This window comes from Ochotona princeps, chromosome 9, assembly GCF_030435755.1.
Source record: "Ochotona princeps isolate mOchPri1 chromosome 9, mOchPri1.hap1, whole genome shotgun sequence".
In the NCBI taxonomy this organism is placed as follows: Eukaryota; Metazoa; Chordata; class Mammalia; order Lagomorpha; family Ochotonidae; genus Ochotona; species Ochotona princeps.
In genome coordinates this window covers 16,939,690-16,953,836 of record NC_080840.1, presented here as the reverse complement: position 1 = coordinate 16,953,836, position 14,147 = coordinate 16,939,690, and the positions used below count along the sequence as shown (strand labels likewise).

The window sequence follows — 14,147 nt, the reverse complement described above, 5'->3', positions numbered from 1 at the left end:
TTCCTCCTCACTTTGATAGCATCAAGATTAGTCACTGATAGTATTGTAAATAAGAGATCTTATTGATATTGCTCCAAAATGCCTCTTGGAAACATTTTAATTGGGACCTATTTGGGGAGAATCTTTTCTCAGGTAAGCATAATTATTCCAGTTTTCAAAGGGATCCCTAGACCCCATGTGTGTTACAGGAAATTATTAGAAGTTTCTGTGAGGAGTAATTAAGAAGGTATGTGAAGCATTCGGTGTGGGTGCCCTTTATATGGTCCACAATATACTCTTTGTTTGCGGCAGCTCCTTTACCTAGCACCCCACCTCCCAGTGAGAAAGCTGTGTCTGTTCTTCCTTTCCCTCGCAGGCGACTTTGATCAGTACGCTGCCTTCTAGATTCTGTCTTCTTTGCCTCTCAATTTGTGGTTTTCTTCTTCAAAGTCTGTTCAATGTTGTTAAGTTCCCTTTTCAACCCTTGTACTTCTGATTTTTACTCACGCATAGGACTTCATCTCATATGTGCACTAGAGAGATTGGTCCATGTTATCCTCCAACACATCTCTCCTTAGAAGTTGCAAGCCTGGGCCCAAAGTGGTAGCCTAGGGGTTCAAGTCCTTGCCTTGCATGTGCCAGGATCCCACCAGATCTAATCACGGCAGCCCGACTTCCCATCCAGCTCCCTGCCTGTGGCCTAGGAAAGCAGTCAAGGACAACTCAAAGCTTTGGGACACTGCACTCACATGGGAGACCTGGAACAAGCTCCTGGCTCCTGACTTCGGATCAGCACAGCTCTGGCCATTGTTGCCACTTGGGGGAGTGAATCAATGAACAGAAGATCTTTCTCTGTCTCTCCTCCTCTCTGTATATCTGATTTTCCAATAAAAATAAATAAGTCTTTAAAAAAGAAGTTGCAAGCATATTTCAAATATGTACCATTTTCTGTAGCATTGCTACTCTCACATTCCTTCTGTGTTTCCACTCAACTTTCCAGCGCTTATAGGAAGTTATGCATACTGCTTAGCTGAGACCAAGAACTGGCTTTCCTTAGCAGATGTAGCTGAAAAACCTTCAAGTTCTTTACATCTGCTAGTAACATTGCATATACTTTGGTCAAGGAGATGATATTGGTGGCAAAGTTACCCAGAGAGTTAACTGGGAGGTAATGTGTTAAGGGTGCAGGATTAGAAATGTGTAGAGATGGAAACTGACTGGTGTCGCAACAGTTTGGTGGCAGTATTTATTTGCCAGCCATATAAACTGCAGACAATAAGGAAACAATGCTTCACTTACAAGCATCAGATGTAACAGCTGTGTCTACTCTCTGCAGGTGGAGGTGGATCCTGTTACTACTTTCCCTCTGAAAGGCCTGACGCCCCTCACGGAGTATGCTATAGCCATTTTCTCCATGTACGAAGAAGGGCAGTCGGAGCCCCTGACTGGAAGTTTTACCACTGGTGAGCCTCATGATAATCTGAAAGGGTTTCCAAAGCAACTGTATTGAAATCAGAACCTGAAACACCGTTGCTCACTGGGATTTTGAAAGCATTTCACTGTAATTTTTATTTTTGCTATTAACAAGTGAACAATTGGAAAATATGTGTGCTGGCTTATTTTCTATCATAGTAAGCAACAGAGACAGCACTTCTACATTCAAAAGATCACAGGTTTTAAGATATGTCCATTGTTCTCCTAATCTAGTATCTTTTTATTTATTAATGCGAGATGATTACATCTTCTATTCATGAGTGTGCATATGAAGTTACAAGTTTCTTTTTAACCTAATACATCAATCTGCATCCAATAATGCATTTTCCTGAAACCTACAATCTCTGCAACATCAGGCAAGAATACATTATCTTCATTTTCTGAATGTACCCAATCATCACTCAATAAATAGAAGCTGTTGTTGATGCTTAGACGAGAAATGCTTCTGTTTTCTGAACTTTTCATGACCTGCACTTATATACAAATTTACCCCTACATTGAGGAAATGAGATGGCAATTTGGAGAGAGTTAAAAAGCTGGATGGAGACATAGTGTTTGCAGAAAAAAGTTCAGTAATTTTCCTAAAATTTCCTGAGGGCTGACTCTCCTTGGAATTCTCAGTGTCCTGGTAAAATGTTAAAACCTCTGATCTTGAAAAATAAAAATGAGGGACTTGAACATTTACTTTGGATGTATTAAGCTTTGTATTGTACATTTCAGAAACATGTAAGTTGTGACAGTGGAAGGCTTGATAAATTACATTTTACTGCTGATGACAGCGGTGTGAACAAGTTAAAAGGATAAAAGTTCTTCAGCAACAACTAATTTATTTCTAGGGAACATTTACTGCTAAAGCAAATAAAGCTAAAAGGTAGCATTTCTCAGGCTTCTCAGGCACCATTTGTTAATTTCCTCAAGGTACTTGGAAAATAACTTCTTTGAAAAATAGTGTGACATTCTTTTTATGGTTAGTGAAAAAAGCTGTAGAGAGAAGTTAAAACTTTTGGAAAGTAGGGTGGACATTTGGCCTGGCGGTTAAATTGCCAGGCGAGAAGCCAGTGTACCACCTCCGGTGCCTGAATTTGATGTCTGCCTCTGGCTCCTGACTGCAGCTTCTTGCTAAGTCAGCAGGTGATGGCTCAAGTGACTGTTCCAGGCACTCATGACACCCAGACTGAGTTGCTAGCTCCTGACTTCAGCCCTGCCCTGTTGCTGTTGTTGTGAGCCATTGGGAAACAAGCTAGCATATGAGAGTATGTTTGCTTGCTCTCTTTAACAAGTAAATAAGATTTTTTAAAAAGTTTGGAAACTCTTAAAAGACTTTGAATGTCTGTGATTCCATGGCTTTTGTCATTTCTGTTGCTGGGGAGTGCTGGAAGCAAACGCGATGCTGCCCTGAGCCCATCTGTGCGTTCCTTCCTTCTATGTCCTTTCCTAAAGCAAGAGGTCCTGGAGTCCTCTCTCCCTTAGCCTCTCGGGGACCATTTGCGCTTTGGCTTTCTCACCTTGTCATTTCCCGGATTCTCCTTCCTTGGATTACAGAGGAAGTTCCAGCCCAGCAATACTTGGAAATCGATGAGGTGACGACAGATAGTTTCAGAGTGACCTGGCATCCCCTCTCAGCTGATGAGGGGCAGCACAAGTTAATGTGGATTCCAGTCTATGGTGGAAAGACCCAAGAGGTGAGTTCTCTGGAACATACTGACTGTAAATCCTGAGACGGCGACCTGGAAATGAATGCCTACTGAGGTACTGAAGTAGCTCTGATTTTAAAGCAAATTAGTAATCCCAGGAGTAGATGATATGTTGCAAGATGTGAAGCTTTATAAATGTCAATTTTTTTCTGAAGTTAAACTTCAATGTTGTTAAAACATAATTCTATATTATACATACTTTCAGAGTCTTTAACTTTCACAAATAACATCTGGCAAATTTTCACAGTGTTAATTTTCAATTCTAATAATTTTTTTTTGCTGGAGGAATCAAAAGGAATAAAATGTTTTACAAATTGACATCAACCACCCTGGAGTCCTTTAAATTTGAAAACTTCTTACACTAAGGATTATAGTTTTTACTTCTGTATTTTTGGACATTACTTTCATTCTTTTGATCCAAGTAAACCTAGTTACTAAGCACCAAACATTTTTCAGGTCATCCTAAGGGAAGAACAGGACTCGCACGTGATTGAAGGCTTGGAGCCCGGCACTGAGTATGAAGTTTCACTGTTGGCTGTGCTTGATGATGGAAGTGAGAGCGAGGTGGTGACTGCTGTAGGGACCACCCGTAAGTTTCAGCCTGCCAATGACAGGCTTCAGAAATGTTTCCCATGTGTTCTGGCACCCTCAGCACCCCACTGGGTCCTTCATCATCAGCCTGATCCCTGGCTACAGAAATTCCTCTTTCCCCTCTGGAATTGTTGCTATGTCTTCACATACCAGTTGGGATTTGAAGCATCTTAGCATCTACCCTATCATCATTGTGAGGGATGGGACCATATCTTTTTAAAAATCATATTATGATTTTTTTAAAAGTCATAATAGTCAGTACTGTATGTTCTGATTTTAAAATATTTTTTTTTATAGGAAAGGAAGAGACAGAGACAGACAGGCAGACATAGAGGAAGAAAGCTTCCATTTACTGCCATAGCCTGGGCTGGGCCAAGCTGAAGCCAGGAGCCAGAAATTTCACCCAGGTCCCCTGTGTGAGTGGTAGAGCCCAGCACTTGGAACTTTGTCCGCTGCTTTCCCGGGCATGTGAGCAGGAGTTGGTCCAGAAGTGGAGCAGCCAGTAATTGACTTGTTGCTTCAGTATGGGATACCTGCATTGGAAACAGTGGCGTAACTTCCATACCATAAAACTGTCCCCTACTGGGCACCTTTTAACTACATTATGCTCATTGGATGATGTACATGTGGATGCATGGGACAACTTATAAATGTGTATATTGGCAAACCAACTTGAGCCAGCTTGTCCAAGAGTTTCTGGAATTTTCTAGGTTGATCTTGCTTCTAAAACCTTGTGTAGAGTTTACTCACTAATTTGTTCATCCCTTCATTTTTAAAATAGGAGATATTAACCACAATTTAGCTTGACTTCGAATGGGTTCCTTGGAATCTGATTCTGAGACAGAATATTGCACTCAGAAGGTTTATTGAAGGGTGCAGTTGGGAGATACTTACACAAGGAACTGAGGACAACAGGATGGGGCATAGGGAGAAGCGGAACCCGAACCTTCAGCAAAGCCTCCTTGGAGCTGTAGAGCTGAGATAGTCCTTCTGAGTTGTCCCAAACTGAGGCCAAAGGATTGGGCCTTGGCACCTCTGCATCTCCAGTCACTGGATGTGAGCTATGCTCTGACAGAAGTTATGATCTCAAGTGACGCATTTTCCAGAGATGTGAGCCATTGGCAGTCAGTGTTGCATCTGGACAGAACACCACAAATACTCCATTTCACTGTAGTCCTATCTTCTTAAGAAAAATAAAAAAGCACCTCTTGCCCAAGCACATGATTCCTTGGTGGTCTTGTTTAGCAGCCCTTTGACAACTTGGTCTAAGGCACTGTTTAATTTCCTTTAATTATTGTGGTTATACCTTATTTCAAAGTAGCTGAGAGGTTTCACAATTTTGTAGGTGTAAATGCTCTTATGAAGTTTAGTATCTGAGATGAGACACTTAAACACTGTTGAGTTTCAGTTTCCTTCTCTTGGGAACAAATATGTCTGCTTTGCCTAGAGTACACTTTTACACTCTTCCATCCCCAGTGAAGCTTATTGTGGAAAGCAGGTGTCATTATAAAGGTGTGGTTTATCTTGAAAGTGTAAACAACTCTGCTCATATTTGTCATTATCTCTATCTTTACAGAATTTGAAAGTAATGATTTTTTTTTCTTATAGTTGATAGCTTTTGGACAGAACCAGCTACAACCATAGTACCTACCAGTTCTGTGACTTCAGGTAAGTACACATGGGAGTGGATATTTCTAACAAATACAAGGTTTGGTTTAAGCAGAGGTTGTGTTAGACCAGCTTAATTCTTTTTATATTTTTTCCTTTGAGCAGTGCTCACCTCTCCTTCTCTGGCAGATTTATAAGTAATTTTCTTGGATCCTCCCCATCTTTAAATTCCAGTCCTTAAATTAAGTCATGAATCTTGCTGTTACCTCTCTTGACCATTTCCATTCTTGTCTTGGACTGGCATTCAGCTTTCAAAGGATGTTAATTCAGCTACCACACCCACTTCCCCATAGGTCTTAGGCCTCTGCTTTATCAAGTGACTTCTCTTGCTCTCTGTTGATGATTATTCATATCTCAGTTTCTGTGCCTTTCTACGGTAATTGAAACGTGGCTGCTCTATTGTTCTTCCTTCATCAGCTATTTCCTCTGTGAGCCCAGCTTTGCCCTCCACTGAGGTACACCTGCCAATTCTCAGATTTCATCACTTGATTCCATCAGTTATTTCCTTACCTGACAAACTTCAATGGCTCTCCATTCATTCACTCATGTTTCAATTAATCTTTATTGAGGTTTGCTCTGTGCCCTAAAGGCTTCTTCTCATAACTTTCTGAAGCCTTCCTGTTTGATTCTGGCCTTCCTTTCTAATCTCAGCCATATTTCTTATGCATTCCTCATTTTCTTAAGTTGCCCCAGAACTCCTTACCTTGAATATGAAAAGTCCTCCCCCATTACCACTGCCAGCAAACCTCCCCCCAACCATTTTTCCAGGTGAATGGCAGTCTCTTATGTCCTCTGTGGCACTTTTGCTGTTTTTGTAGAGAGAAAACCACTGGATATCTCCAAGACCTAATAGGATTTGACATATAGGATAAATTCAACGAGTGTTTTCTGAGCAAATGAATGAAGAGATAGAGTTTCAGTAAAGATAGACAAAAAGAGAGGAAGTGAGGGCAGAGGGGAGAGGGGAAAAAATGGGAAAAAAAAAAGGAGGGAGTAGTCATCCGAGAAGATGAGAACGAATGTACTACAGAACTCAAAGAAGTTTAGGCAAGCATCAGAGAAAGTAGCCACGTGGACCAAATGAATAAAGTTAGGTTGTGTGAGATAGATTTGTGCTTGTGTGGCAATTATTAAGATAGAGGTCAGGTGGATGAGATGCATGTTGGGTATGGGATTGTACAACCCGGCTGAGCCAATCTGTCTCCTTAGCAAAGCGCTAGTGTAAGGTTCACAGGACCATCCTTCCTTTTGGACTTTCTGTGCTGGCTTGCTAGTCCAGTTACCTGCACTCAGTGCTCCTTGCAAATGTATGAATATGTACAGAACTCAGGGCTCTGAGGGGGTCTGTGGTCTTGAACTTATCTGTCATGACTCTCAGGAGTCATTAGAGTTGAGCTGTTCTTGCTGCTTGTGGGGCTTCCATTCAATGTTTGGAATATGATGAGTTAAAAGTTTTTAATCCTTGGTTGTGTTTCAGTTTTCCAGACAGGAATCAGAAACCTGGTTGTAGATGAGGAGACTACTTCTAGCCTGCGGGTAAAATGGGACATTTCTGACAGCAATGTGGAACAGTTTAGGGTGACCTACCTGACTGCTCAAGGGGATCCTGCGGAAGAAGTGGTAGGAACGGTCTGTATGAGTTCAGCTATCTAGAAAACCCCACAGACTTTCCTAACAGACCTAACAAGGCTATTGGCAAAGGTTTTTTGCTACTATTTTCTGTTTTCTCTGCCATTTCTAGAAACTAATGCTCTTGTTAATCCAACTTTCAATGCTCATTTCTTGATGACCTTTCTAGCTCCAAAACTGGAGTTAGATCAAGACTCTGAGCCTCCCCTCCATCATTGCTTCTGCTGCCTTCACCACCTGTTACATAATAAAGTTGAGTTATGAATGAGCTCTAACACACTTATGTCTGTATGTGCATATATACAATTATACCTGTAGTTAACAACTATTTGGTTTGTGGGAACTTTATGAAAAGCTCTTGAGCAAAACACACAGAGAAAAGGTTTTTTATGTAAAGTTCCTAATATAATGGCATCCATGAACAAGACACTACTTTAAAAAAAAAACTTCTTGGAAATGCATTGAATGTGTGCAGTTAAATATATGGAGTGGGCATTTAGCAGAGATACCTCTTGGCATGCCCACTCATATCCAAGTCCCTGGGTTCAAGTCTCAGCTACACTCTCAGTTCCAGCCACCTGCTAATGTGTAACTTGGGATGGCAAAAGATGGTACCTTGGGATGGCAAAAGATGCCATCCTTGAAGGACATCCAGATAGAGCTCATGGCTCCTGGCTCAGCCACGGCTATTTCAGGCCTTTTGGGGGTAAGCTGAAAGAGAATCATTTTCAATCTCTCTTTACCTTTCAGCAAAGAATTAAGTTCATTTTATGTAGAGAAAATTTGAAATCCATGCATATTTTTAAATAATAGTATACATTTTCCATGAACTTTTTTTTAAAGACTAGTCACATTTTTTTTCACCAACATAAATTCATCTTGAGATCTATAGTCATTTCTGACTTAATCATGGAGTCTGTCTTCAGGGATTTATATATCTACAAGTTGAGTTTTCTTTAGGTTCCGTATATGCTTAATTACAGCCTTTCCATAGTCTTTCTTTTTTGTACTGTAGCAGTTCCTTTAGTCCAGAACCTGAGTGTTTTTCCCTAGATATGTTTTCATTCGAGCTAGAGAACTCCAGTTTTCTTCCACAATATTTTTTTTCTTTTTAGTAGGGAATAAGTTTTTTTTTTTTTTAAATTGCATTATTTGCATTTCTTGTGCTCCACTGCATTTTTTTTTTTTTTTGCCACATTAGAAAGGAAGTCTCAAATTCATCATGAATCCAAAATATCCTTTTGTTCACTTCTTTATTTATAAGGTTTTGGGTGGAAGCTGCTATTGATGTGCTTATGTAAACCATTACCCAAGCCCAGCCTGCTGAGGAACATCCTTTATTTCTGGGTGAGAAAAGAAATGGTGAAGAACAAGGGTTGATCCCAAACGTAGTCACATCCACTGTGGACAGCATGACGATCCAAGACAGTGGTCTGAGAGTGGTGGGGAAATGTACAGGGCAGGAGGGCAGCACAGATGGGCTTCGGAAATCACTCCGACTGTACATTGTAAATCATTCATGATGCGCCAGTTCAAAAAGGGATTCAAGCCATGCCTAGGGATGGTAGTTAAGGACATAGCTTGAAATATTTTATTTGCCCTGTTAATAGCCTCATATGGTAATTCAGTTCTTGAAAATAAGAACTGTGAAAACTTCCCAGAGTGCGAGTTTATTTTTGTTACTGCTTTTTCATTTTTACGCTTCCCAAGAAACACATTAAGCTTCTTGGTGAAGTATTTTTGTTAATTTGGAAAGACCAACAAATTAATCTCATTTCACAAAGCTCTACGGTAAAATAATAATAACATTTTCTTTGGGTTTTCTCTAGATAATTTGCCCTTTACTAATTTTTTCCCTTCACACTGTTTGCTTTTAAAACACTTAGATACTCTGTGTTTGTGAAATACCTAGATAGAGGGGGAAAAAAAAAATCAAAAGGCTTAACTGGTCTGCCCCAGTTAAATAAACTTTAGTGAAAAATGAAAAATATTGATAAATTTAGTGGTTGTTTACAGAAGTGAGCTTATCTTTTGTGATATGCAGAAAAATACTGTAAAATTCCTTAAATACCAAGCTCATTAAATTGGATTTGTGCATACTTAGCTTACAAGTACTTGCTCAGGGACTCAGTTGAGCATTTGTATCTGTTTCATGAAGTATCAATGCTATACAAATGCAATGTACTATATTATTAGAGTAAGAAAATGGAACACACAAAAACTTGGATAGTGCAACTAAGGTAGGGCAGGCAGCTGTAGTCCAGCCTACTGTAAGATCCCAGCGACCTGAAATCACATGGACCAAAGGATTTTTTTTTAAGATTTATTAATTTTTTATTGGAAAGGCAGATATACAGAGAGGAGAGACAGAGAGGAAGCTCTTCCATCTGATGGCTCACTCCCCAAGTGGCCACAACAACTTGTGCTGTGCCAATCCGAAGCCAGGAGCTTCCTCCGGGTCTCCCAAAGTCTTGGGACATCCTCCACTGCTTTCCCAGGCCACAGGCAGGGAGCTGGATGGGAAGTGGGGCTACCGGGATTAGAACCTGCATCCATATGGGATCCTGGCACGTTCAAGGCGAGGACCTTAACCATTATGCTGTTGTGTCGGGCCTGCAAAGGATGTTTTTGAATAATGGTGCCCAGCAGTGAAAGGCACCTGGCTAAAAATGCAGGCTGGGATCTTCACAGAGCACATGGAAAAGGCAAAGTATGAAGAACTTCTGTATAGATCTCAACCTTTTTTGTACTGAAGTAAACATCATTTACCTCTTTTTCTGTGAACCTTTTGAAATACCCTTATATAAAAAATTCAAAAGTGGAAATGTGTTCAGATTAGAAAAATGACATTTTTTTTCCCAAATTTTCTTAAAAAGGAAATCTGATTAAATTTACATGAGCCAAGAATACATATATCATTGTAGTTAAAGAATGGCATAGCTAGGAGTGGTCTTCATGAATTTATAGAAAATGTTATGAAGAAAATATACAAAAATTTAAAAATATTTTGTAACAAATTACCTTTTAAGTCCCTTTTGATGAGCATTTTGCAGATCAGAGTTCAGCTTTAATATATGAAAAGGAAGATGAATTAAAATTTACTTCTACAATTGGGATAAGTACAGTATTCATGTGTTTTCTGGATATAAATATGCCACATGTTTCCAAGAATGCGTTTTTGAAGGATTTGAAACAGACAACTTGCATAATATTTCAAAAGATGGACTCTGAATTCTGCTTAAATATGTGTGCAAACTGGTTACTTTTGGGAGGAATTGAGTTGAATTGTATTTTCTGCAAAGTTCCAGTCTGTGATGGAGTAGACTTAGCATGACAATACCAATGTAAACACAGCAGATAGTTTGAGAGTCTAGAAACAGAATTGTTCCAGCTAGGAACCCTGTGAGACATGAAGGATCCCCTTTCTGCTAGAGGGAGCAGCTTATTGGATGTGACTCAGGATCCAGAGAGCTCTGGATAATAATAGGGCCAGATGAGAAGATGCATTTTTGAGAAAAAAAAAAAAGGAAAACATTGGGTATATTTGTATCCCATTTAATCATCAGCATCTTTTATAGACTTATTTTACATTAAACCACCATCTGCTGTGACCTGTAGCATTTGTTTTTAGTCCAAGCAGGCAGAGACCAAGCAAGAACAACTCTGCATACACAAGAGGAGATTACTCTGGGGAATGAGTCTGCTTAGGGTCAAGGGCTTGTGCAGTGTAGTCCTACAGAGCACAAGTTAAAACAATGAACTATTACTGAGAAACTGAAACTAAGTTTCCCCATTTGTAAATCCAGTGTAATGCTATCCCTTACCTGGAAAACCTTGTTAGCAAAGATTAAGTGAATTATTATATTGGAATAGTTACAGCAGCATCTGGTGCATCATAATTGCTAGGTAAATGAGGGCTATTAGTCTAAACCACAGCAACTACTTCTTGGCAAGCTGAATGACTGCTCTGAAATGATCACCCTGCCTTCCAGCATTCCTTAGACGAAATGTAGATGTGAGTGGTTCCAAGACCCTGTGCTTCTCAGTGTGAGATGACCTGGGTTACAGAACATCGACCTGGGTGGTTTCTAGACAGCTTGGAAAGCAACTGTGGGTGCTGTGCTGCAGAGCAGCGATGCTCAGAAGAGGCACACCCAGGAAACACACTGCTGGGGAGGTGTAAGGTTGGGCAGCCACGATGCTTTCACAGGTCCTTGGAGCCTGGGATGTCAGACTCATCCTAGATATGGCAGAGCTCCTTTGTGGAACTCCCACTCCCAAGACCTGGTGCAAAGATTAGGGTAATTAAATACAAAGTCACCTAATTCAGATCACCAGCTTTCCTATGAAAATTGCTCTTTGGGGCTTAGGGATATCTTAGCAACAGCTGTTACTGGGTTCATCTGGAGGCTTTCTAGGGCTTATTCCATGATTTATCCTTTCCTTCCTTCATTTGGAAGTAGCACCGCCCTGGGCCTGCTGGCATTTTACCCAGCCTTCCAGGCTAAACCTCTCCAGCTGTCCTCTTGTGGCTGCCTTCAACCCATTTGAGTTCTCATATCTTAGCATTTTTTTTCCAAGCCACAACTAAGTTCATTAAATGGCCCCAAGATGTGCCAGCGTTGAGCATGTGTGGTGTCAGCAAGGAGAGCATGTGGCTTCTTTGAGGGGCATGAATTCTCTTTGCTGTGCCACATGGTGCCTCGCATCCAACATGTGCAGTGTCCATCCTGCAGCCACATTGTGTTTTTGGCAGCCTTCTATTGACAGAGGGATGGAGGTGATTCCAGACTAAGGATGACATCTCCTTTCAGAAATAAAAGAGCTATGATGGTTTTTTTTAGCATTGCTGGGAAATACGCTTTGGCTTGGATAGCTTGGCTTCAGTGTGTGGCTTTCTTGTTCTTGGCTGCCATCCATTCTTCTTAATGATAAGAATAAGATGATGGGTGCAGGTTATCTCTGAAGAAGGAAAAGTTGCAAGGCTGGCTGTGCCTTTGCAAAAAAGAAGTTGAATGAAAACTGATAACTAGTAGGCTGGATTATAGAGGGAACAATCCAAGCCTACACACAGCCACTAGCCAAATAGGCCATTATTCCCTCTTTTGGCTCCTTTGCAAATGCTGCAAAGATGATGGGGGAAGAATATTCCTCAGAATCTTAAGAGCTTGAAATTCAAGTGCTCTGAATTAGTGGTTATAGATTAGGGTTAGGAAGAGGGGAGCTTGAAAGAGAAACGCTTTTGCATGAATGGCCTCTCATCTCTCCTCACTCTCCAAGCACATCTCTGTATCTGGTTATTTCCAAATGCCTCCAGTTGTGCTCCACCAATCCATCAGTGGGAACAGAGTGTCTTACTAAGAGCATATCCTTCACTGTCCCATCAGGTCATGGTGCCTGGAAGGCAGAATAGTCTGCTTTTGAAGCCCCTGCTTCCAAATACGGAATACAAAGTCACTGTGACTCCCATGTACACCGATGGAGAAGGTGTCAGCGTCTCTGCTCCAGGGAAAACCTGTAAGTGAAGCCGCCTCCCGTTGCATAAGGGCTGATTCGGGCCTGGGGAAAGCTTGTGCTTTGAAATGCACACTGACATATGTAGATGAACAAAGAGATGTGGAAGCTGAAAATCTGAAAATCCTTTATGACTTTAGGCAAGTGGCTTAACTGCTCTGGGCTTCTGGTTCCTTGTGTGTGAAAGTTAAGACTTGAAAAGCAGCTACATCTTTTTCCTCTGGCATCTAAGCCATTACAAATCCTGTTGATTCACTGAAGTAAGTTCTGCAAAGCTCTCCTCCTTTCCACATCTAGGGAGTCCACCCCACTCCAGGCCACACTTTCTCACCAAGCTGGGTACCTGGCCCTCCTGTCAGGTCTTGCTGTTTCTGTTCCTTCCTGCCTTCGGCAGCCCAAAAAGATTTTCAAATTATAGTCATCTCACAGCACCCCTTCTGTTCAGGTTTTCCAATAGCTTCCTGCATACTCAAGTAATCTGATCTCCTTCCCATGGACCTACTGTATCTGTGCAATGTGCATGATACACAAAGATCTGCTGATCTCTGCTTTCACTTCCGTATAACCCCTGCACCTACACCAACTCCACCACTGTTCCTGTCTGTCTGTGCTTCATTGGGGATTCTAAGGTTGTCTCTGCCTTAGGCCTTGCACACTCAGGGATAGTTCAAGATACACTCGAGATAGAATTTCCTGTTCCAGATGTTTGCATGCCTGGCCTTTTCTTGTCATTCTTGTCTCAGTGTCACCCCCTCAACCTTTTCTGATCAGTTTGTGCAAAGTAGCTCTTACTGTCTGACATGGCTCTGGTTTGATTAGTTGTCTGATTAGCTTTTGGTCATGTCAAGGCATAATTTACTATCTAATATTTTCTTGTTATGTGTTTGCGCTTCATGTTTTCCATTCCTGGATGGCAAACATCAGGAGAGCCTGGGACCTTACCTAGGCTGTTCACGTCTATGTGCCAATCTCCTGCAACAGTAAATGCATACATGCAGCATCATAAAATGCTTGTTGATGATGAGTTGCCCTGGCTCATCAGATGAGGCGTATTCATGAAAACTCCTTGTTAGAAATAAGGTCTTCGTTGTCTGTTAGTGATTGTCTGTCCTTGCAAAAAGACTGCTCAAAAACGTACCGGCTTAAAATCATTTGAACATTTTGTTGTATTTCCAAATTATGTGAAGCAGGAAATTAGATCAGATTGCTGGGTTACTATTCTCCACATGGCACTGATAGCACAACCTGGCATCACTCGTCTGGGTCCTATATTGGTGAAACAGGCCCAAGTCAACTATTCCCGTGACTGGCATGTTGGAGGGATGGTAAATGACTGTACCCAGCTTGTTCTGTGTCCATCAGCCTCAGAACATCTTTGTGTTTTCGCTGAGGCAGAATAGTCATATTTCTTACTGGAAACTCCAGCAAAAGCTCTAAGTATTTAAAATGGGGCTTTACTGAAAATCAGTGGTGTCATTTCTACTATGGCTTACTAGTCAAGTCACAGATTCAAATGGCCATAGAGTCTACCTCTCCATGAAAAGAGATTAAAAAATCACTAATCCACTGTAATTAGCA

At 41.0% G+C, this 14,147-nt stretch overlaps 1 protein-coding gene across 1 annotated transcript in view; it reads left to right on the top strand.

Annotated features, from left to right (window-relative positions):
* The window catches only part of COL14A1 (collagen type XIV alpha 1 chain), a 195,953-nt gene that overhangs the window by 80,608 nt on the left and 101,198 nt on the right, over window positions 1-14,147 (top strand). Inside the window, exons 15-20 of the mRNA XM_004580703.4 lie at window positions 1,316-1,442; window positions 3,016-3,155; window positions 3,624-3,756; window positions 5,367-5,426; window positions 6,904-7,055; window positions 12,443-12,572. Coding sequence (XP_004580760.2) covers window positions 1,316-1,442; window positions 3,016-3,155; window positions 3,624-3,756; window positions 5,367-5,426; window positions 6,904-7,055; window positions 12,443-12,572 — 742 coding nt within the window. The remainder of the gene's footprint in view (window positions 1-1,315; window positions 1,443-3,015; window positions 3,156-3,623; window positions 3,757-5,366; window positions 5,427-6,903; window positions 7,056-12,442; window positions 12,573-14,147) is intronic.